Source organism: Microchirus variegatus, assembly GCF_963457635.1.
Source record: "Microchirus variegatus genome assembly, chromosome: 12".
NCBI classification, from domain to species: Eukaryota; Metazoa; Chordata; class Actinopteri; order Pleuronectiformes; family Soleidae; genus Microchirus; species Microchirus variegatus.
In genome coordinates this window covers 8,835,667-8,861,628 of record NC_139813.1, presented here as the reverse complement: position 1 = coordinate 8,861,628, position 25,962 = coordinate 8,835,667, and the positions used below count along the sequence as shown (strand labels likewise).

The 25,962-nt window shown below is 41.6% G+C and overlaps 1 protein-coding gene across 1 annotated transcript; it reads left to right on the top strand.

Annotated features, from left to right (window-relative positions):
• Positions 1–511: 511 nt before the first annotated feature.
• kif26bb (kinesin family member 26Bb) lies at positions 512–25,962 on the top strand (the record flags this gene model as incomplete). The annotated part of the gene is made up of 14 exons (XM_083898504.1): positions 512–562; positions 797–1,177; positions 6,020–6,490; positions 9,154–9,275; positions 9,398–9,569; positions 13,723–13,932; positions 14,343–14,436; positions 16,443–16,714; positions 17,695–17,872; positions 17,970–18,108; positions 18,339–18,498; positions 18,617–21,770; positions 22,899–23,054; positions 25,796–25,962. 14 exons carry the CDS (start codon positions 512–514, stop codon positions 25,960–25,962), a joined length of 5,727 nt encoding a protein of 1,908 aa, XP_083754630.1.

Sequence of the window (25,962 nt, the reverse complement as noted above, 5' to 3'; positions counted from 1 at the left end):
TTTAAAAAAATGTTTTTAGACCAATTAGATGAAATTGGATAATTGCCCACGGCACACTAGTGCACTGCAGTAGAGGCTGTTTACCTGTTTTTCTATTGAGCATTTGGAGGGATATTCTCCCTCACACTGCCTCTTGTGTATTGCATATTTGTTTTTATTCATTTTATATGTGCAAAAAAAAAACCCCCATAAAACTGTTGAACGTCTTGTCCAACCTGCTGACTGTGCTTGCAGGCTCTTTATCGCCCCCCTGAGGACAAGTGGATGAATGCAGGGTATACTTCTCCGGCGCGCTCGCTGCCTGTCTCCGTCTCCACTTGTGCCACTGTCACCGCGCCATCCTCTCAGTCTCCTCACAGGCAGCCTCTGAGTTTTTTCTCATCACTGTCCACCTCTGATCATCATGATGACTGAAATGGTTTTGCTTCACACCCACGGAGCTTTGGCGAAATTAAATAAAAGCGCAGCCCGCCTTTGTTCCGGAAATCTTTTTAAATATTAACAAGTTGTCATGTCATCTCTGACTGGAAGAGGAGCGAGCTCGGTCAGAGGAGCGCACTGGGTAAGTGGCACATTTATTCTTTATCCTCAACATCTTCACGTTTTTAGAACCATGTGTGTTTTGTTCAGACTTTTATAAAAATAACTAGGTTGTTGCTCTGTTGGGAAGAAAAGAAGACAAACACTTGGGTGTGGTTACAATACAGACAGTTGTGCTTGTCGATTAATATCTAATTATCCACAGCTAAAAAGGCAACACGCATCATCCTCTTTATTATGATGATTTATTCCTCAGAGCTGTGAAGTGCAGCATCACTGTGAGACCACTGCTTTTCCTACAAGTGTTAAAGGAACAGACCGTTTAAAAGCCAACAGGGAGCGCCCTGCTCCTGAGGGCGCCGGAGGCTCCAGACAGGGAGACCCACACCGGAATATGTACCAGGGATCGGACGCTGTCCCGGGCTCGTACATGTCCCTGCCCGGGTCCGTGGGGGACCGCATCAGGACTACTATGTGGTTTGGTGCCGGGAGTATGTGCAGAGGCTCCAAAGCGAAGAAACCCGGCTTCGGGAGGTCCGAGGGGAAAGTTGCGTGTTGTGAGAAGTGCTCAGCGACCCTCGTTGCTCTGAAGAAACAGGCTCTGAGTCTGGCTGTTCACCATCACTTCTCCTGCAAGGTCAGTCACAGGCAGGACCGTGAACGCACCATCACACATGGTTTCCAATTGTTGTTAAAATCATCATGGGGTTGGCATGGGCTGAAATAATTATTAATAATAATAATAATAATAATAATAATAATAATAATAATAATAAAAGTAAACACATCACATGATTCTCAGCAGGTGGTGTATGGTAATAAATTAGTAAAATATATAATTGAACAAAATTGGAAATAATATATATGTATATATATATATATATATATATATATTATTATATAAATATAATAATCACATTCATATGCACAATAATTCTCCTCTGTCTCCCCAAACACATTATGTATTGGCAATAAAATCTGGTGATATGATACATTTCAGGTGTGATCATGCACTGTGATATAGTTGGATATTATAGATGATATATTGTGATTTTTCCACCATAATAGTCTATTTTATGAAAAACTACTATAATAGGAAAAATATCAATAAATACAGTTTTCTTTGTCCAGTGAGGCGAGTGTGGAAGAGAGTGAAATGGCTGAAATCCTGCTTCCAACCAGTAGCCACAGAGGATTAAATACACAAGCACTGTCAATAATATTTCCCATTATTTGATACATTATCATGTTTATCCATAATGTTTTAGTGCATCAACATTTTCTTGCACCCCTGCATAGAAATCCACTTAAAATCACATTTACATTTTCATCCTCCACTTCCTCACATATACTTCACACACTGGCATAGTGGAATTAGAAGGGAGATGAGGTGATTATTATTTCATGTAAATAAATAAATAAATAAATAAATAAATAAATAAAAATATTGTATACTGTATATTCAGTCACCGGATAGGCAAATTGAGATTAAAATTTCTTTTAAATGAGCCTTAACACAGACGACGGAGAACATCGCATATAGGACAGCAATATTTAGGCATAATTAAAGCAACTTAATTTTCCGTTCTAGATATAGCATATAGGAAGCTTAAGTTCTGAAAATGTGTAATATTTGGTATTAAATCTTAAAAAAAAATACAAACTAATCAGGAAAAACATTGGAATGATAAAATAATGAGTCATACAGTATAATCTCAAAACTAAAACCATGTACTTCTTTTCAACATGCTTAAAGACACTATAGGCACATTAATGTGGAGCATCAGTGTTTCTGTGCTGTTCATAAGAGGAATGCACATGCCCGCACACTTCTGCATCCATCTGTACATTTGTCACCATTGACATCCATCAAACACTCCAATCGACAGAGTAAACCAGTGTTGCTTCAGTGTGAGCGGTTTCAAATGGGCATGAATATTTCATCTCTACATGCCTGCGTCATCTTCACAGTCCTCTCCAAGGAGGGAAGGCCATTTATTTCCGTCCTCCTTCGAGTGGGTTGGGGCGCATGCAGTTAGCGTTGTGTTTTTAGAGAGAGATGAGATTGTATCCTGTGGCCACAGACATGGTCAGTCGAAATCTGATGAGCCAGTCAGTTTGTCGCAGGTTTATTGATCTAACTAAGCGTGGTTTCTCAAAAACATCATGGCTCTGTAATTTCATCTTTTAGAGGTTATTTAAGTGTTTGCAATCTCACTAAGATGGGAAGTCCTGTCTCTGACTATGTGTCTGTCTTTAAACCTTTTAATGAGTTGCAACCTGAAAACTGACAGTGGCACGTGGTATTTTATATCAGCTCTTTCAGAATATGAATGACTTTGTTTCTATGGAACAGTTGAGAGCTCCTTCACTGCTCCTCTGGGGGAATATGGGTCATTGGTGATGTGCTGGCAGGATGGATGGAGTGGATGGGAGGGGCTAGAGGGTGACCGAGTCCATTGGACGTTGGTGGGTGTCAAGGACAGAACAAACAGGAAGTGACTGCACTGCAGGAGTGTCCAAGATCATGGTTTGGAGGTTGGACATTCATGTTTGTTTGATTTGAAAGCCTCTCTTTTGGCTGGGAATGCAGTGAGGAAAAATACACAAACGCAAAGCAGTATTAGTTTGACAAGACAACATGGATACAGGGTGACAGCAACAGGCTATAAGCAAAGCAGGCAACTCCCTGGGGCCCTGAGATGAGAGTGTCCCCAAAGAAAGGGTACCGCCTTTTAACAGGCCACTAACACTGCTGCCAAAAGCTTCATCATTTCTGTAAGGTATAAACCATGAAGTGTACCAGCGCTTCAGGGACTCCAGGCAAGTGGAGAAGGAAAATAAATTAATGAATAATTTATGACAAGGTTTAATATTATAGCAGCAAAAATGAGTTGGGTTTTCAATTCAGTGCTAAAACAGCTGGGTCTTTAGTGGACGAGCTTCTGTCCAAGTTGTTAATACACAAAAAACAGATGTAATTCACGATTGCTTTCAGTTTGTGGTTTGATATCATGTGGTCTGGGGTTGGTTTGATTCGATCAAAGGGCCCCAAAGTCCTTAGAAACGCACCTGCAGAGCAATTGTATGTAATGTATGTTTTTAAAGTGGACCTAGTCCGGAAGTTCCAATTAACACTGTTTTTTAGTGTGTATCTGCATCATTACCTTGTTTAAGAAGCCCTGAAGGTCCTAAACAACAGCAGATCGTCCTGCTCCGGGCACTAGTCCGGGTACATCCGGTTGTGCACATTGAACCACAGAAGAAGAATAACGTCCGTTGTGGAGGTCTTTCACGAGCGACAGTGTCTTCTGACTCTGGGTCTGACTCCGGGTCAAAGTCATAAAATGGACTGCGGCGGGGAGTCGTGAAGAAGCTATTTTTTTTGTTAAAACAATGTTTTGATAATGAGTAGCAGTGCATCCACCGCTCCAGAGGGGGGAGCTGTGCTTCTGAGAGCGGGTGTGCTGAATATGTCACTTCCGGGTACTGGCCAATCACAAGACAGTTGGGAAGCCTCTACGCTGGCTGGCCAATCACAACACACTCTGTCTTCTGGGTGTGAGAGTTGAGTCTGAAATATCGCGGCTGGGGAACAGCGACAGAAAAGAGGATTTCTATCAGCTCGTTTACAGCAACTAGGAGGTTTTTGACCATAAAAACAAGTTAATGTTTGTAAGTAGACCTCCATAACTAACATACATGTGCAACAGGACCACTCTATGTGAGCTTTAAGTGTTAGTGGAAAGAAGACGTTGTTAAAAGAGATGGATTTGTATTGTGAAAGTGACACATGATCATTGAATCATGACACTTTTCACAATAAAACATTGATTTATATAACACCTTTCAAAAAACAAAGTTGAATTTTAAACAGATAAGTAAGACGTAAAACAAAAGCTTTATAGTACAGTAATATGTTAAAGTAAGAACTAATAGGAATGATATCTGACACATACGACAGCAACAATTTAAACTTGTAAAAACATGTTTATAAGGACAGAAATATAGCTTCCCAGAGCAGTGGGGCCCTAAAAGTGCCAGAAATGCATAATTACCTCCAGTTTTCAAATGAGATCTTTGGATTTTTTTTAATGGGACCCAGTGGAGCATTTAGAATACGTAATTAAATATTATTTGAGGTAAGGCACTGGAACAAGGATGGCAGAGAACTGCAAAGCTCTCATTCATAGAAAGTACCCTTATCCTTATGCTCCCGTTTATATTTTATATTTCTTGCAGCCAGGGAAAAAATTCTCAGATTTCAAACAAGTTGTGGGAAAAAAGATCCTGTTACTATGGCTGCGTGATGATGTGTCACTGTGTCATTCTCCATGAATTAGTTGTTAACTGCAGATTTCTGATTCATGACATGTTTCATGTGCTTGAATGGTGCAGTCGATTCATTTTTTTTGCTTACTGCACTAATAAAGATGACGAGGGTTGTATCAATACTACCGACACAGTGATTACTCTGCTAAGTGCCCAGACCGCCCCCACAGTGCCTTCCCCGGGCTCAATTTTAATATGCACAGTAATCTCAATCCTGATACAGCACATTAGCTCAGTGTGGCTTCATAATCTTTGGTGCAAACTCTGCAAAAATATAGGAAATCAAGTCAGAAGGTTCCAACACTTATAAGTGTAGTGTACCATATGTAAGAATGTGGCCAAAAACGGTTACTACATTCAAATTCAAAATACAGAGGTCTTTTAGGTTTCGTTTTCTGACATAACTGGCAACCCGTGGTTGCTCGGCAGCTGAGACTGTACTGACTGCAATGATTGGTAGACGGTGGTAGGTGGCGCCACATGCCAAAACATGATTTCAAAACATAAACATGATATGCAGTCTGCAAAAAAATGTTTTTAATGCAAATATTTTGTCTGTACTGTTGTTGTTGGTGAGTTCAGTTTGTTATATGAACATTATTCCTGAGTCTCTGTGACATATTAGGAGGATTTCATGGCCAGTTGCTTTAGATTTATTACATAATGCACCTTTAAAATATCAACTAATGATTGAATGAACAATTTGTCACATAAGTTCACACAACTCTTTGTGTTTTTTGTATAGCAGCATCGGGATCCCATGTTGTCCCAGCCAACATTACTGTGCTGCACATAAGTAATTGATTTTATGTCAAGACAGACAGAGCAACAACAATTGTAAGAGTAAAATGAGACGACTGCCGACAGTTTGGATAATGACTGAAAACACAAAGAAGTGCCCAAGAAGTGAATTCTACTGCTTAGAAAACCCAGTTCTTCAACAATACAAAAAGAATAAACATGTTATTGTCCCTGCCTGTTCCTGCACTGCTGCTGCATACACACAAACTGGTCTGATAGTAATGCTCGACAGACCAGAGTTTCTGTTCAGGAAGACAAAAAAGAGGCAGAATGATAACCACACTCAGCTTTAAGTCAAATTCCTGTTTGAAATACACTAATTCTGTCTTCTTTTCTGCTCCTGCAGGACTCAAGTGACCTATCAATATTCCTCAGTGATAACCTCCGCGTGCACAGTCGCTCCACCACTGAATGCAGGGACAGAGACAGGGAGCAGGGTCAGTGTGCAGCCTGTGGTACGAACCTGAACCAGCTCAAACACGAGGCCATCCACCTGGCTCTGAACAGGGGTCAGACGCTGGCTAAGCCTCTGCCTGAGCCGAACCTCAGCAGCAGCAGCACACTGCTGGGACTAAGTGAGACAAGATATGGGGAGCGGGGTCTGAGAGAAGCTGACGTGGCTGCACATCAACCACCTGGTCAAAGCTACAGTCCACAGAGCCCCAGAACACCTCAGAGAACCCCTCAAACCCTCAGACGCAGGGGGCTCAAACTCCCCAACCAGGATATGGACCGCTGGGTGGAGGAGCAGCAGCAGCTCGTCACTTGTAAATCTGTGTCCAATCCTGATGGTGTCACCATCTATCGTTACCATAAGGTAGGCTACCCCTAAAAGCTTTCTCCTGTCAATAAATCTCACACCACACAATCCCCAGCGAGCGTCCCCCTTTAAATGAGCAGTGTGGGTGAAGTATGTTCTTACGGGTACTTGTGTCAGCAATGCAATGATTTACAGAGACTAATCAGAGCCTATTTAGATCCTTTGGCTTCGGCCGTTGTTTAAAAGGACTTTTGCTAATGGAATGGAATGGAATCGGGTCATGATTTAACCCCATCATAAAAGCCAGTGAGTCAAAATGCATTTGTGATCAATAGGGGGATGGTCATATTTAACAGGGTGGTTGGTGATATGCATTACTGTGATGGAAGTCAAAGCAGATTGAGCGCACACTGCTTTCCAGCTCCCAATGAAAAAGCTTTCAAAGTCTGAACTGTTTTATACTGTGTGATGTCGTTAGCTGAGTTTTTGTGGAGTTTTCATTTTACTTCGAAGGACAAAGGCAAAATCTAAATATCTCAACATTGATGTACTATTTGCCCTTTGACCCGCTTCATAAAATATTCATAGACGTGACAACAAACCATTTGCTAAACCACTTCCTTGAGCAGCATGTTTTCAGTCACTAGAAGCTTTGCCTTTCACCATGAAATGAAATAGTGAATTTTTACATAAAAGGTTTGAAGAGTGTTTGTTTAAAATGTTTCTAAGAGAAAAAACATGCACGTTTTAACACTGTGTTACTATGCTCTGGAGTAAGCTCAGCATATTAGCATGTGTGGCTAACAACTCTATTACCTCCATTAACCTAAGTAACCCAACACTGTTCTTTAGTACATTTGTGAAGTGTTACATTAAAATGTGCTCATGACAAAACACAACAAGCTAACCTGAGCTAGGCTAATGTTAGCAGCTCTGTCCTGCTCCTTATGAATTTACATTAGCCAAAATGTGAATGTTATTTTTTTTTCTTAAACTTAAAGAGGCAAGAGAATACTTGTAGGTGTGTTATTGTTTAAGACACAGCAGTGGGTAACAAGGGTATTTTTCCCCACAATAAATACCTGTGAAAGCTATTTTCTTCATTATCTTGGATACAGAATTATGCACCTCCTTTGAGCTGTAAATTAAGTTCTTCTTTTTCCATGAAAAATGTGTCACCATTGCCAAGATAGTCATTTTGAAAGCAGGGATTTGAGGGGAACAATATAAGTACACCGTGCTATTATTTATACAACATGGTGAGTTTGAGCAAAAAACTTTGTCTTTTTTTTTTTACAGCTGGTAAACAGTCACATTTGGTTTATGTATAAAATGACATGTTTACACTTTCTTGATATTTTTGGCCTCCCTTGATTTATTTTATTTTTTTAACTTAAATTTTATGTTAAAAGAAAAATATAAATAAATGAATTACAGTTGTTAGTTTTAATCCAGGAGCTACTAAGCTTGTTAAATGTTTATTGGACATTACAGACCAATAAGTGTAAACCGTAGAACTGCAATCTGGTCATTAAAAGTATTACAAATGGGATTTCTTTCTTTTTTTCCCCCCCTTTTTTTCCTTTGGCGGCCCTCAGTCCAATGTCTGGTTCCTAAATTGGCCCTCAGGTATCAAAACTTTGAGAACCCCTGATTACAGTATATAAACATGTTTGCACACAAACAATATAATGCCTTTATTTTGAAGGGTGTATATTAATATATATTTATATATATAATGTATATTAATTGTCATCCGGACTAAAATGGCCTTTAGGGCAATGTTGTAATTACCCTGTAATGTCTGGTCAAATTCAACAATGCAACACTTTTACACGTCCTGTATCAGAGCAGATCAATACAGGTTTATGCAGCTGAGATGAAATAGTAGTAGAGTAGGGAAAATAGTAAGCAGACAAAAGAAGCAGATGAGGAGAAAGGGAAATTAAGTGTTTAAGATGCACGCTGGAAAAAGTCAGATGATTGAGTGGAGAGTGGGAAAGAAGAAAACAAGATAATAAATGACCACAAGAGCAAATCAGAACAGGAGGAAGGGAGGAGGAATTATAACCCTTATAGTGTTTGCATTTCTTTTACATTCAGTATTTACTTCACTTCAGTCTCGTTCAAAATTAGGACTGTATTTCATCTGCCATGGCATTAATTGACATTGTTGGACATTATTATCAAGGAAAAAAATTTCCTGAAAATGTCTGAGACACCGACGGGAAACTGACGAGTTTTGGAGCGAAGCAGAAGAACAATGTCATACAACAACAGTGACTTTGAGGCCTGTGGCGAGGTTCTGTGACTTGTTGAGCAGCAGCAGATGCATGCTGAATAAGTCATGTTCTGGACACACGCACACACACACTGTGAAACAACTGCGAAAGTGTTGGAGTGACTTGGAACATGACTGCAGGTTTGCGTGCCTGTGTCATGTTTGATTCATGTTTTTAACTCGAGGGCAGTCACCTTTGCCATCACAAGTGCCACCTCTCTCTCCACGCGCAGCGAGCCACATGGCTGTAATATGACTTAATGATTCATGTTTAACCCAGTGATCCCTCAGCCTAGATGCCCTACTTCAGCACACACACACACACACACACTCAGCGTTTCTCCCCAGAGTATTTCCCAAGATAATATCATCTCCTGGAGCGGGTAATGGTGTGCAATTACAAATTTGGATTTCTATAATGAGCGCTATCTCCTGATAGTCTGCAGGTGATGCAACCCAGGGCTGTGGTGATGCTGGGCCTGTCCAGACGAGCTCAAAGATCCCTCACATCTCCAAAGTGGTCAACATCGCCAACACTGCTGCCATGTCCTTTCTGGCAAAGTATATATATCTTCTCTATATGTGAAATATAACAGCACATGTCTTTATCTGCATCCTGACTGTACCGGTTACATTAGAGGTTTCACTGGCATGTCATGCTGCCTCCTCCTCTCCTCCTGCAGAGCGGCCGAGAAGCTCAGCCTGACACTGAGGAAAAAAGGCCAGGCTTCTGATCCAGCTCCCGCGCATCTCTCCACCTGCTTCAGGGAGATGGTCCAGAAAAACCCACCATCGGTTCCCTCCTGCCTGCTCCAAGCTGCCACCAGGACCAGAGACTCACCCAATGTTGGCAAGGTAGATCCTGCAGCTTCACATTCCAGTAGACTTACAGAAGATTGTTATGTTTTTACATGGACCACATTTGTTTGGATTTAACTGGTTGTAAAGCCAGTTATCCTTTTGCAGCTACCTGACTTTATTTTTTAATTAGTCAAATTGAAGATTTTCTAAAGGCAAAAAGCAAATCATTAAACTTGGGTTGGTCATGCTTTTTAATAACTATGATGTGAACAAAAGACAACTGAACTTCCATGTAGATGAAACTAAAATCAACCTCATTATAGGAAGTGGCTCGTAGCCAGTCATGTTCCCTATAATGAGCCTCCAACTGAATAACGTTTCTGTAACAAAACCAAAACAGATTTGATTAGAAATGGTGATCATTCATCATATGTCATCAGAAACACACCTTATTTATTTAACCTTTAACGTAATTACAGTATCAGGGGCAGCCCTCAGCCATTATCTGTGCTCACAAAGGTCAGTGCAGCTAGTATTAAAGGTTCAACTGATTCAGACTCTTGACTTTGCACAGCAAGTCATATATCAAGTCAAGACAGCCACACAAAGAACATCACATATATTACATCTATTAATATTAAAATTCTATGAAATGTATACTGTTTAGCCCAGTGTACATTGTACAATTTTAGGCTTGGTTCTAATGGAAGATTCTCAAATGTAGAACAATTCTATAAAAGACAGCTGTTTCATGCTCTTACGACAAAAGAAGCCTGTGAAAAAACCTGCTATATTCAATTTCTACTGACCAGCCAGTGAAAACATGAAGCAGCACATGGGGGCAAAATGTAAACTGAATGCATGTGGGATGTAATGAGTATGTGGGATGTGTTGCCCCTTATTTGGATTTTTCTCCGTGCACATCACAGAGATTGCTAATACAAGTTAATGCTTGTTGTCGTCTACCATTCAGTATGTGTCAGCATTGTAGCGTCTGCATGCTTTATACTTGATTACTTTGCCAAGTTTATTAGATCCATAATGGTCTTATAAGATTGATGAAATCTCACAGTCTGTAGGAGGCATTAAGCTGCTTTCAGACATGCACTGAAGTCCGAACATATTCCTGGAATTGTATAGAGTGGATTTATATGTGAACGCCAAGACCCTCAAAAGTCACTTTGGACGTTCTGCGGCTCTCCTCCCGCCAGCTTCCTCACCAAATCCCTGGATAACGTCCATGTAAGCTCATGTGTGAACGCAGCAGGAGAAACTTTGGATTATACACAGTGAGTGAGTTTGCAAGTGTCCTGCCTCTTTTCCTGCTCAGACCAGGCACCACCTCCTCGCCTGAATGTTCCAGAGATTCTCCTGCTGTCGTGAACACCTCTGAGCCCGACAATCTCCAGCTCTGGGAAATGTTTGGACCCAATTTTTCGGCACATTTTTCTAAGATTACGCTTGAAAATTGGTCCAGTTTACTCCTGAGACAAAAATAACAAGCCTGGAATAGTGGCGTGAATGTGAAAGAATAATCCATTCTTGCACCACCTTGGAAGTGTTTTCACCACCCGTGTTGCAGAGTAACAAGCTCACAGTCACTTTGGAGGAGATCCTATATCAATCCTCTTTCATGATACACTGTAATGTGGTGCTAATGTCTCCATCTTGTTCCTCCCCTCCCCTCCTCGGGGAGAAACTGGGGGATCAATATGGCTGCCTGCCCTTCCCTTGTCTCATAGATGGACTCTTGGGTTTAGTCTAGAGTTACAGATAAGGGCTTGGATAGACCCCGCTGCAAGCCGCACCGGCCCGAGCACTCAGCTATGTGTGCGTGCAAGAATATACATGTGTGCGGGAGTGGAGCAAGATTTTCCCTGCTTTTAAATTGATCTCTTGAATAATTTAATCCTCATAAATAGAGTTTGACACATGTTCAATAGGGTTGCATAAGGTATAAAAATTATGAGGGGGAGAGAGGGAAAAATCCTTCACTGGAAACTTATGTGGCAGATGGAAAATGGCTGTCTGGTTTTTACATCGTCAATGGCGGATGATGTCATGGTGTAATGTCATCCTGTTTTATCTGGCCTACGCACAATCTTGCAGACCTGAATCCCGATTATGAATAACTTAATAACGGGTTTACATACTATAATACAGCATATTGTCCTTTCTGAGGTAAATGCTGCCTTGACTTCCTGCAGACTGAGACGTATGAGCCTTGTTAAGCGCTGTCAGAGTCAGGGTCTAACTTAATTTAAGACCTTAAAGCCTCTAAATTCTAGGGCTTCCCGAACACAGCTGCATTAAGGAATTAATGTCATGACATGCTGAAATATAAAGCAGGTGGTATGCCTCGCTATGTACTTAAGTACATGCAGTTTCTGCATTCACTGGATCAACTGGCTGTTCAATGCAATCAAAAAGGAAACCGGTTTTTTATCTCACCGAAAAATATACGTCTTTTTATTGTATTTGTGCAAATCAGTTGAAGGCTCTTCAATCAAACTTTGAAAGCTCTTAACAAACAAGCAAAGCCCTCTTTTCACTGTCAGATATCAGAAAAAATAATCTACTCTGATTTAAAATCTCTCGATTTTCAAATTATAAATAGTTTTGCCCCATACCCACTATGTGATTTTGCATACACACACAAGGTAAATTCCATGAGCTCCTTTAGACTGTCATTTATACAGTATGCACTGGACTATACGATTTAATCTGGGCTGTTGGCTTTTTCTGCTGCTGCAATTAAGTGGAACAACCTATTTGATGATGTGAAAATCTGCAGGTGTTTCCGCACTTTTAATGACTTTTAAAGTGGGTTAAAAGCTGCACTCATTTTGTGACTCAAGATGTTCCAATTACACTCAACAAAAATATAAACACACAAAGAAAAACTTGTAGTTATTGGCTTTAATTTGCGAGCATTAAGATCAATTTCAAAACAAAAGTCCTGGAGTAATGGCAGGAAGAACACAATGGGCGTCGATGATCCAAGTTCACAAACTTCAATAACGTGTGTGTCCACCATTAGCCTCACGCAGAGCAGTACACCGGCGACGCATTGACATCACCAGGTTGTCGACCGTGGCCTGGGGGATGTTGTCCCATTCCTCCTGCAGAGCCACTTTGTTGGCGGCCGTTCTGGGAAACTGGAACTGGAACCCGCTGGTGGACACGCCTATCCAGAACATCACAAAGGTGTTCGATAGGTGACATGTCTGGTGAATACGGCGTCATTCAGTTGTGTTGCCACAGCTGTAAACGCTCAACCCAGCACTCAGCATGCCAATGGCACGCTCCCTCATGATTTGTGACATCTGTGGCATATTGACAAGTGACAAAAGTCCACATTTTGGTGTGCCCTTTTATTGACCAGACCATAAGGAGTGTCTGTGTACTGGTCACGCATATTGACCACCACTCTGCCATGCTCCATGACTCTCATGATTTGAAATACTCAATCTGAGATTGTAGTCAATAGGAGAGGCCAAGTGACACTGGACTACTATAAATCATTCCATAAACAAATGCACTATTTTTTAGTATAACTTGTTTTTATTTTTGGTCAAGGATACATCTGAGATGTACTTTATATTTTGTGTGCTAAATGTCACAAGCAACTGCACATGTACATTAGTTGTAAGCTCTAGTCTGGTACAGTGCATCACATGGTAACATTTATGTTTTAACTTTACGCTCTTCCTGAAATAAATGAATAAAAACACGTGTTAAAAAGTGATGTCATTTGCAAACATACTGCAAGTAACAGTTGAATGCGGCATCATTAGCTCACCACACCCAGTGCTTAAACCAAATTATTTTTTCCAATGTTCCCATTTCCAATTTACAAACTACTCCATGCATCATTCACTCAGTCGCTCGCATTCATATTTGTGAGTGAGTCACATATTTGTGCACACAACTGGTTATTTCTTCCATAAAACATTCCATGGTAATCATGGTAAATAAGCTGTTGAGATATTTCAGACTGGACTAAAGGTGGATCGATCAAAGGATATTTAGTAATGATAGCATCTCTTATACAATGTGTAGCTAAAAAACTGGAAATAATAAGTCTCAAAAAATACATGTATCTCGTCAAAAAACAAAAAAACAAAAACATCTTTTAAGTCATCTTTTTTCGTGTATTGTATGTAAAAATCAATATGATTCTCCTTCTAATTTCCTCTGTGTACAGGTCAAAGTCATGCTCAGGGTAAACCCAGAACTGTCATGGGGCCAAGGCCAACCACCTGTTCTCCAGATTGACCCGTCTAAAAAAAGAGTCATCATAATGGAACCAGTGAGCAACAGCCAACCGCCCTCTGCAGTGATCCTAGGCAGGGATGGCAAAAGTCTTCTGAGAACATTCAGCTTTGATGCTGCATTTCCTCCAGAGTCAAGCCAGGTTTGGTTCTTTCTTATTTTGATGAATATTAGTTCAAATGGTTTCTGCTTGAGTTCAAAATGGCTGCTCTCTCTTGATGGATTTGTTTTACATGGACAGACACTGTAACAGCTTTCTGTTTTAATATTGAAAAGGCATTTTTCCACTTCTACGCCACATTATGGTTAGATTGCGCTCGCTGTCTGATGACCTGAAAACTGATAGGGCCTGGATAGCCACCACAATCTTACAGTCCATCAATTAAACTCAACCTTCTCCGAGCTCTGCTTACAGTATCTGAGCCCAAGGGAATGTAGAGAATCAGCATGCATCCCTCCTCCGCTTCAGCACTTTCATTTCATTGGACTGCACTTTCCCAGTGTGGAGGTGAATCATAAGATGCATCGCTGTCCTTTGTTCTCTCCGGCCAGGCTGAGGTGTGTGCAGGCGTCTTGGCTGATGTCATCCGCTGTGTGCTCAGCGGCAGCGATGGATGTGTCCTGGGTTTGGGGTGCGCTGACGTGGGTGAGTAATCGGTCACTGTGTGAGGCCACGGGTTAAAATCTCAAGATGGGAGTGGGATGCTTTTATCTCAGTGGCCAACGTACCCTCCCTCCTCCTCTTGCTCCTCTGGCCCGCTCCTTCTATCATTCACTCTGCTTAAACTCCATTTTACATCTCTGTCCCCCTGCCAATCCTGATACACTCTCTTTCTCCATTTGTCCTTTCTCCATCCTCTTTCTTCCCCACACTATAGACCTAAAGTGTTGCCATCCACTCTGTCCTGCGTGATTCGTCTTGCACCTGTTACTTTGTGAATAAAAGCCTATTCATTAATTATACAATACATGTGCTTTAAAAGAAGAAGCGAGCCATTCCTCATATGTTCCGGCACACCGCAAAAAGACATCAGCTGTGACTGTGGTGAAAGATAATGATCAGAAAGAAAGACATTTTTTTTTTTCTGACACACCAAGCTCAGGGTGCACTGTAAACAAAATGGACTGTAATCCATTGCTATTACAGAGATGGAACCCTGCACTTAGCATCAGTGAAGGGGTTTAATAGATGTGCACCACACGCACACACACACACACACACACACACACGCACGCATGCACGCACACACGCACGCACGCACACACACACACACACGCAGGAGTAAGGACATGGTCTCCTTGGAGCTGCTTGTTCACATGACGCCACTCTCCGTAAATCTGATTGAATTAGTTGGCCGATTCAGACTACACGTGGCCCACAGCCAGGGGGATATCAATCTGCTCCACAGAATACCATTCTCTCTGAATAACAGCAGGCAGCCCGGCCTCTAGTAAACCAATTCTCCTACCCTCATTCAATTTAAGTTTAGATCCGACAAAAAGAAAAAAAAAAGGATAAAAGCACGACTCAAAACTGATGTGGGGGCAAAAGTGCAACAGGACATCCAGCAAGACACCACCCCATAAGAACATCTGTTTGTGGGGATGTTTCTGAATTGTATTTTGTATCAGTGCATTTCTGCCATTAATTATACCATATTCTCTTGCATTTGTCCTCTCTCTGTGTCACAGCCTCGGTCACTGCTCACCTCTGACCTGCAAACTGCAGCAGACATGCTCACATTATCAGATGCTTCTTCCTTTCCTGCCATTAATGGATGTTTTAAAAGGGGGTTGTAATGCCTGGGTGGTATATACCTCACCCTTTAGGCTCCACTCCCCACCATGCACTATGACAGTGACAAGACAAAAACACCAACTTCCACCTATGACCAGATCAACTGTAGTAGTAAAAATGGCGTGGTCTGTGGTACACCCTGTATTCTCAAACCACTTTCTTGCCTGAGAGCAAATTGCACAGGAAATAAACTCTTGTTCAAGATAAAGCTGAGCTTTCCAGCTGCTAACAGTACCTTCATATGTGCAATACAGACTAGTGTATAGGATTAAGTGAGGGATCTATGAAGAGAAATTGAATTCAAGTGTATTTTCACTTATTTATTATGATCTGAAAACATAGAACTGCTTATGCCTTTTGTGTCACAGGGGGAGCAGATCCTCTTCCATGGAAAACCTTTGGCTTTTAATTAACCTCAATGGTTGCTGTTTTTATGGCCGTTCTTTTATGATGTTAGCTTTTAATCTCCAGCAAATTGATGCAGTTTTATGGGTCATCTTGCCCTTGTACCATTTTAGATTTGTTTTGAAATGTTAAGTGAGATTCTGAATATAAAATGTATTTATTTATTTTAAATAAATTATTGATAATAGATGCCAGCAAATTTGAGACACTGGCCATTTAAGGATGGTTTCATTATCCTCACATAACTCTAAAATTCCACAGTTCCACTTATAAAACAGAGCAATACAAACACAGAAATCCTGATTTGTCTCCTGTGTGTTAAGAGATTGGGGGTATGTGTGTGTGTATGCTACAGGGTAGACATTTTGCTATAGGGCGGACATTTTAATATGCTTGGCATGGTATTTATACTGCATGGATGCATCCATTTGTTCTACTGTGTACCTCAGGCTCCTGGTCCAGCATGGTGGGAAGTGATGAGAGCGTACAGAAGCTGGGGCTCATTCCCTGTGCCATCTCCTGGCTGTACAGCACCATCGAGCGGCGGAGAGAGAAGACCTGGACTGACCTGACGGTATCAGTGTCTGCCGTTGAGCTGTGCTGTGGAGAGGAGGACACGCTGAGAGATCTCCTGGGGGAGGTCGTTCCTTCTGTAGGCAACGTCCAGGATAGCCCGAGAGCTCGTATCAGACTCCAAGAAGATCCAGTCTACGGGATACAAGTAAGATTAAACACACTTGGGTATAAATAATAGTATAAATTATCAGCGTATTATACTTTGTCTGTTGAAGTCTGTTTATCGATTCATTGACACAAATTGGTGGTGAATTTCTTTGAAGAACAATTTCTCCTCTAAAACAGGTTATTGCTGGCGTTTTTAGCAGTCTAATCAATCTCTGTGAACACAAATCAGCCTGTGCTGCAGCTGAAAAAGACCCAAGGTTATATCATTTTTTGCAGCCCGTACTAGTTTGACATTTTCCTGGCTTTAGGTCTGCTGGCAATGTGTCAAAGTCTCAATTTGAAAATTAGCTCACAGAGGAGTGTTATTTTATGGTTCTTGCAACAGCCATGAAGCTGAAAATGTGCCCATATTCTTGGAAAAACTTTTTTGGGGGTCAAAGAAATGTCCATCCATTTTCAGAAGGTGGCATTGATATATAGATGGTGTTTTACTAGATTTCTTGTATGGGATCTCTCCTTGTAAGATTTGAGGGTTTGTTTGTTTCTGTAGACATGGTATGATTACCGTCACTTCTTATTAGGAATCAGCGTAACTGGACTACACCATATGTGAGAAGATAATGCTGGTAATGAGAGAACTCTATTAGATTAGATCTGATTACATTATGAGTGAGCAGCTCTCTCCTCCCCTGGACAGAGATGTCTGTGCATTTCTCAATATTCCATGTGTAAATATGAACACAGAGTGTATGAATCATGACACTTTTAGTTCGAAACCTTCTGTGACTGAAATGAAGTTTACAACAAAGTCTTTACAAAGTGCAAACCTCTACAGAGCCAAATCAGTTCTCTAAATCTGATATTTGTATAATCTGGCATACAAATTTGCCTCAGTTAATACTGTTAGATAGTGAAATACACCATGCAGGGTGTTTCACCAAACACTTTCCTCTGAAATAAGTCATGAGAATTCCTGTCCACATTAGATTTTTTGACTGTCTCCTCCAATCCTTCCAGCTACGCAACCACAACCGGGTGAAGGCCCCCACTGCTGAGCGTGCAGCTTCCCTGCTGGATGTGGCCATTGCAGCGCGTCGGCACAGTGACTTCATTACGTACCTGTCCCACACCTCCATAATGTTCTTCACCCTCCATGTCCAGCCCCCTCGTACAGAGAGCAGCACCATTGGCAAAGGTTGGAATAATAAATTCACTCATTTCTTTCCATAGTTAATCCAGAATTTTAAAATTGCATAACTGAGTGTGTTAACACCTTCTTCTGCTGTCTGTAGGTTCCCGTGGCCCCACAAAGTTGACCCTGATAGATGTGTGTAGTGGAATGAGTGGTATGAGCAAAATCAGACCTCCTCATTCTGAACTGGGCCCAGTCATCGTGTCTCTGCTAAGTGGACATAAAACTACGTCCATCAAGTAAGACCAAATATTATTGGAGCAAATATTATGGTAGACATTAGTGTGGAGTCAGCTCTATTAATATCTTGACAGTGACCATTAAGCAAATGATTACCGTTAGTCCTGTAACTTTTTCTAAGAATAAACTCATAAGGCACTCCAGCAACTACATTAAAGTTGGCAGGAGACTGAAAGTGATTGATCTGTCTTTTAGTTAATTTGTGGAAATATTCACTGTCTCTGCGCAGGAGCAGTAAGTTGACGATGCTCCTTCGAGAGTCCTTGGGTCATACTAATTGCCACACCACAGTGATCGCTGAGGTTGCAGACTCACTGGTGCACCTTCAAGAAACGTTATCCACCATCCAGCTGGCAGCACGTATTCGCAGGACACAGAAAAGGACAAAGGTACCATCTATGCCATGTCTAATGTCTACTCTAATGTATACCATCTTTTAATTATTGATTAATACATAATGATTATGATGATCTAGAACTAACAGCATGATTCATTCACATTCAACAGCAATCCACCTCATGCTCTCCTTGCGGAAGGAGTTTAACAAGAGAAAAGAGAGGGCCTCAACCTTTCTCTCTTCGGGCCTTCCACTCTACCGATGAGGTTGATGTTGACGTCCATCCTCTCCGTCTTCGGGGTGAACTCGATGAGCATTCCAGTAGTGACCAGTCTTGTGATACAGTCATCCAAATGGACTCACATGGCTTCATCAAGTCCAAAGTAGCACCAAGACTGACACATCCTGAATTTGTGCCAATCATACCGTCTTTGCCTCCCAACAAACCTGACTTGGATGACCCAGAGTTCACTGCTCTCCTACAAGAGCTTCTGAGAATTCCTCAGCTACAGGGTGAAAAGAAGAAGGAGGAACATGTTCAAGGCCATACGGACATGCTGAAAGCAGACATGAAGCCACCAGAGAGGGATTGTCTTAAATGTGAAACATTTGCTGAACTTCAAGAGCGTTTGGGCTGTATCGATGGAAGTGAGATACTTGAAGTACTTAAGTCTTCCTCAAAAGTCCCTTGTGTTGACAATGTCACAACCAAACATCACAGAAAAGAAGCAGGGAAGCAGACGGACACCAAATCATCAAAAGCACCACAGGTCTTGATGAATCAGGGGTTAGGTTGCAGTCAGCCCTCTGAAGCAGAAAGGAAGACAGATGGTGCCATCCCTGGGGACAGTTTCCAAAGAGAGGATTCAGGCTTGTACGACTGCGAGGAGTGCAGTGCAGCCAGTTCAAGTGAGGAACTCTTGAATCAATCTCTAAGTCTGAACAAGACCTGTTGCTTTGAGCTGCACAACAGTGGAACTCTGAAGTTAGGCGTTAAGCTCCCTGCTCAACCCTCCCTCCCTGCTGATATCGCTGCCACCAATTCCCTTGAACATCAGCCTACAAGAAAACAGCAGAGTCCTGAAACCGCTGAATGGTCCAAAGCAGACAAAAGGATCTCACCAGTTGGTAAGAGCTCCCCCATATCTCCCTCATCCTCCTGCTCATCGTCACACTCCATGGCTACCAGTGTCATACACAGGGATGTCTTAACTGACTGCCCTACAGAGGGTGTCAAGGAAATGAAGGCCACCATCACAGTCACTGTTCAACAGCCACTGGACCTAAAGGGTCAAGATGAACTCGTATTTTCTATGGTAGAAGAGGTGACCATTAGTGGAGCACTGGACAGAGGAAGAACAGGTGGAAACATTATTTGTATCAGAGACAATGGACAGTCACAGGGACATATTCAAGGCTCTGCAAATGCTCAACCAATCAGGATAATCAGCAATGTCAGCGAAGAATCTGTTGCTGCAGCTTCCTCCAATATAACTAAAGGCTCTGTTGTTCAGGCTGCAGTCTCAGAGACTGGTGCTGAAAAGCCCCAGCGTCAGTGCCGGAGGGAAAAAGGCTTCTTACCTTCATTTATTAATCCCATGTTGATTAATACAGATGAAGATTGTGTTTTGGATGGTGATAAAGAAAAAGAAAGTCCTTATGATACAAACACAGGTGTAAAGTCCGGGTCTGAGGTCAAAAGAAATACTGTCAAATGTCCAGAAGATAGGATAAATCACGCAAAAAGGAGTGGAACTTTTGCTGCTGAGACTCATGTCAAAAAGTCTGACACGTTATGTGACTCTTCTTTTACCAAAATGTGTTACGATTCAGTGATTTTGGAGGATTCTGCCTTCTGTGATGATGCAGCAGACTACAAAATGTGTGGAAAGAAACCAAGAAATACAGACAGGAGACACCCAAGAGAGAAGGAACATGTTTATTCCAGCTCCAACTCTACAGGGAACTCAGAGGGGGTAGAAATCACCTGCAAACGTGTTGGGAATGCCCCCAGGAGAACTGGTGTTTCACCTGGTTGCCAAGAAACTGCCCCTGCTTCATATAAAATGGGTAGTTTGCCTAGAGGCTGGCTAAATGCCAACCACCAGGACGTTCACATGGCAGACAACCACAGAGACTTGAGGGAGGTGACATCATCCACCCCATGCAGCCCAGGGGTAACACTGGAAAGGAGGCAGGGCAGACATGACTCTCCGGTGAACCACAGCCTCCACCACGCCTCTCCTCGGAAATATGGAATAGAGCATAAACAGGAAGCTAGTAGCTCTTCAAGAACGGGAATTGGATCTGTATCTGAGACCTCAAGTCCAAGAATAAAACATGATGATACTAGTGGAAGGTTGCATTCACCCACTGAGAACAGTGGCAGGCTTTTCAATACCAAATTGGAGCAGCTGGCCTGCAGGACTAATTCCCTTGGGAGAATTCCTAGAGATTTTCCTACTCTGTACAGAGACAGTAGTAACACATCTATGAGCTCTAAGGGGAGCTCCAGGGGAAGTTATGAAGGGGCTAGTAAGGGAGGTTATAAGGACATTAATGAGGGACATTGTACTTTACCAAGGGCTAGTAGGAGCCCCAGGAAGAGCCGTCGTCCTGACCACAGTCATCACTTCTTCTCTTCTCAGAGCTCTTTAACTCAATCTGCCAAGCAGACCCATAGCAAGCTCTCTGCTGTTGGAAAACTTAAGTTGGCTACCCCCAAAATCCGCCGTCTGTCTGCCCCCAGCGTAAAGAACCTCAATATGTCTCACAAAAGCCTAAGACAGTCCTCCAGTCGTAGTGTCAGTCTTTCCCCGGACAGTAAAACTGTTAGCTTCGAGCGGGGATCCTCCTTTCTCTCCTCTTCTCCTCCACAATCTTTTCAATCCATCAGTCGGACTCCGAGCCAGAGCTCCACATGTTCATCCACAAAATCTGTCATCCAGGGGTTTGTCAACGGCCGGATCTCAGACCTACTAAAGGAGAGAGTCTCCAGCCCCACTGCAGGAGGAGTGGATGAAATAACAACTCTTTCCTCGCCGTACAGTCGAGTGACGGCACCACGCTCGCCCGATCACCTGAGCGGGCATGCGAGTGACACCACCAGTGTGCTGAGTGGGGATCTGCCACCCGCAATGGGGAAGACGTCCCTGTATTTCTCTAACAGAACCAGTATGGTGAGCAGTGGCTATGGCAGCATGCTGAGGGACAGCGAAAACACAGGGAGCAGCATCTCACCCAGAGAATCTGTCAGCGACAGGAGCAGCTCCCTCCTCGGTGTGGCTCGCAGTAGCCGAGCATCGCGGAGGAAAGGCAACACAGGTAAAAAAAAATTCAAATAACTGTAAGTTATAAAAAACTGAACTGAATTTCCACAATTTAAAGAGGATTAATTATGTGTTTGGGAGTTAGCGTTATTCAAAAAAGGTTGTTGTAATCATCTTAAACCCAACCAAATGGCATATTCAAAATTAGCATATGCCTACCGTGTATTTTTACAGTGTATAATTAATTATATTCAACTTAAAACATGTTAATTTTCATGATGGTGCACTCACATTATTTGGTATTGTCATGTGACCACATAACATGTTAATGAAACATTAATTGGAGATGACACATATGCAGTCAGACCTCATTTCATTACAGACATTAAATGTTAATTGCAGGAGGTCACATGATGAACAGATGAACGCAACCAAGGCACTTAGTAATGGAAGCATAACTGCAGAAAATGATGGTGATTGCATGGTGCAGTGAATTACGACGGATGTGTGCATAATATACGTACTAACAACACTTAATTGCAAAAGGATATATGTAGAGTGAAACATTTTATAATATTTTTGATTAAACCATAGTTAACATGGTGATAGAACTACTGGAGCAGGAAATAGACAAAACTTCAAATGATTTCACCCACTTAAAAGGCTTAAAATATGTACTTAATTTTGCATTAAATGCATTTGGATGAAAGTTGCACATGTACTTTAGACTTAAATCATATTCTTAACGTGTACAGATACAGAAAAATAAACCCCTGCATATCTTTATTCTCAAATCGGCAAATGCAGTTTATAGAAAAATTACATCCTGTGACTTGACTATGATGAATAATATTTGAACCCTGGTAAGCAGCATTTGCCCTGAGGCAGACTGTTACAGAAGTGCACATGGCCTGTGTGTTAAAGGGCACTCAGGGACACACGTCTTTATCACTTTCATTGTCGCTGTGATGCATGATGCTTTTAGTGTAGACTCTTTCTGTTGACAGTGTAGCAGCTCAAGATGACTTTGTTTCAGCTGTAACCACCCTGTAGATGTATTAAGCCTCTACTCTGCCTCATGCATTTGTTTAAAAACAAAACAGAACTGTGCTTACATTGCAGAATGTTTCACAGAGGGATAAGAGAGGAACATATCTGTATTGTCTGTCTCACCTCACTGTAGGTTCTCACCAGCGTTGTCTCTCCCAAGATACCACCACTTCCCTGAGACGCTCGGCTAGTGGTCTACGGTCTCACTGGGTGGATCGGGGAATCCCAGAGGCCTACGAGATCAAGGTCTATGAGATCGACCACCGGCAGAGGATGCAGAAAAGAGCAGGTGCTGGGTTTATTTAGACGTTTTGTTGAAGGTTAAAGGGCAGTACACAATATATGACCTTTATCAATTTCAGCCAGCGACCCATAGGAAGTTGGCAGACCAAACCTGAGCTCAGGCTCTTCTAGAGTCCCTGCAGCCTCTAAACATCATATCAACACCAGGGTTGAATAACAAATTCTCCATGTCACAAAAAGTCATTTAAAGGTGCATTATGTAATAAATCTAAAGCAACTGGCCATAAAATCCTCCTAATATGTCACAGAGACTCAGGAATAATGTTCATACAACAAACTGAACTCACCAACAACAACAACAGTACAGACAAAATATTTGCATTAAAAAGAATATTTTGCAGACTGCAAATCAAGTTTATGTTTTTAAATCATGTTTTGCCATGTGGTGCCACCTTCCGCCGTCTACCAATCATTGCAGTTAGTAGAGTCTCAGCTGCCGAGCAACCACAGGTTGCCAGTTACGTCATAAAAAGAAACCTAAAAGACCTCTGTATTTTGAATTTGAATGTAGTAACCGTTTTTGGCCACATTCTTACATATGGCACCTTTTGGAACTGATTCCTGCTGAGATTTTGGCACAAAATATCCATAATATAACTTTTTCTATTCTTACAAATCCCCCTTTTTAAATCAACGACAAAACAAGTAAAACATAAATAGCTATATCTGTGACTTTTGTTCAAAGAATCATACCAGCTGTGTATTTGACACATCTGCTGTAGAGCCATGGAAATTACAAGTCTTTGTGAAGGTTTTCAGTTTTACACAAAACACTGATCATTAATATTGGAATAGCAGCTTGTTGCTAAAGGAAAGTATTAGGGAAATCTGCAGGTTAGCCAATTCGAGGCTAACATCTTAATCATTACAAACTTGCTTAGCATCTGCTGTCACAGGCTGGTGATCTGTCATCTGATCATGGTACAGTATACTGCCCGTTAGCCAATGTCAGCTGGAGCTGGCTCCCCCACCCCCCATTTCAAAGGAGAAGCATCATAGATAATAGATGGATCCGGGGTCTGAAGTGCATAATGTAGATTCAAAATGCGGGAGACATACCCTTTTATGACCAAACCCATTGGGTAATTTAAAAGGTTACCATGATGAAAAATTCAAATCAATAAATCTGGGTAGCTATTCTGTCGTTGTGAGTTGCAGAATCATAACTTTAAAACTTTAAAATCATAAACACAGCTCCAGTGGCTTCACCTCAATATTTGATGTTGCTGCCACTTCTAATTAGTTAGAGATTATAAATGGACCCTGAAGGATGTCACAAGCAAAGACTGGTGGTACAGGGTAGAAGCTGTCTCCTGACTTTAGCATGTCCAAGTCTTAGGGAATTGACCCCGATTGGTCAATAAAGGTTAAATAAATCCTAGCTTGCACATCGAGTCATAATGTGCTCAAAAACAAGACCAGATGCACACGGTGATGTAATGTCCCAATGACAGGAGGTCTGGCCCCATGAGACCACTCCCTGCCTCCTCCTCCGGTCTCAGACACGGCAACTTTGATACAATTTTAATGACCACATGGGGGGAACTGGGTCAATGGTGCAGCTACGAACAAAGAACACTGGAAATACAAATAATATAGCACACCATAGGTTAATGACAGGAGATTTTAAAGCAAATAGCACTCAGTAAGCGAATATGAAAACATAGTCATTTATCTTATAGGGTTATGGGGACTACGGTGTCTACCACAGCACATTTGATCCTTTGTGTACTTTTGGTCCTCATGTATACTGAAGTTTGAATGTTTTTTTTTTAACTTTATCTTATGTAGTAGGGATGGTTTACCAAATTGTCTGAGCAGGGCTGAACAGCTGGGTAAAATATACAATTACATTTGTCCTGACGTGTTATTTTAAACGTCAACATTAATTCATTATTTAGTCCAATATTCCCTGTGTAACTGAACATGAAACATTTGATGGAGCATTTACATGACACCATCAAAATGTTAACTCTATATATAGTCCAATGCCAGGGAGAAAATTAAAACATATGAAAGGGGTTTCCAAGAGATCTGTATCACATGTTTTTAATAATTAATGACTAGGTGTCTCTTCACTTCTTTTCACCCTGTCTGAGGCATATCAGGATGAGGATGAGAGTCCATAATTCACAAAATTCTATATTCAAATCATGTCCACTGGAAATAATTGTCACATATCTGCTTAGAAATGATGTTAAAAGACTTGACAGAGTCATCACATTAGTTTGACTAGTACCACAGTCATCCAGTAAGGGTTGTTGGTACAAACTCATTCAGCGTTATTTTCTGGTGGTGGGGTCACTTTAGTCTGGGTTATATTGTCCATCATTTTTATACTGTGGTGAAAAACCCTATAACAGATTCACACACTGAGAAAATAAGAAAGAATGATTAAATACTCACCAGAACAGACAACTGACAGGGAACAAAGAGACACTCACAGGTGAAAGCTGTTAGGACCAGGTGTGGTTCATCAGGGGGAAAACAAGGACAGGAAGTAAAAATAAACACACACACAAGAGAAGAGATGCTACAAAGTAAAACATGAAGTAAACTACACAAGGAAATACAGAATATTACAAAAATAAAGTAATTTTTTTTGTAAAAATTACTTAAATACAACAGAAAATCTCATGTCCACTATTGTGTGTGTGTGTGTTCAGTGTCTATTTTTTGTTCTTTGAACACAAATTAAAGTAATGGCGTTTGTGTGTGTGTTTTCAGGGCCTGGCATGCTTCAGCGCCAAGCTAGAGCATTTGGAGCATCTTCAGCAGAAGATCTCAGAGGTCTGAGCCTCATACAACAACCTGAGGAGGGAGCTGGAGCCGCCGGTCAACCACAGCCTCATGCTGGAGCCTGCCACATGGAACCAAGAGTGTCAGTGAAATGA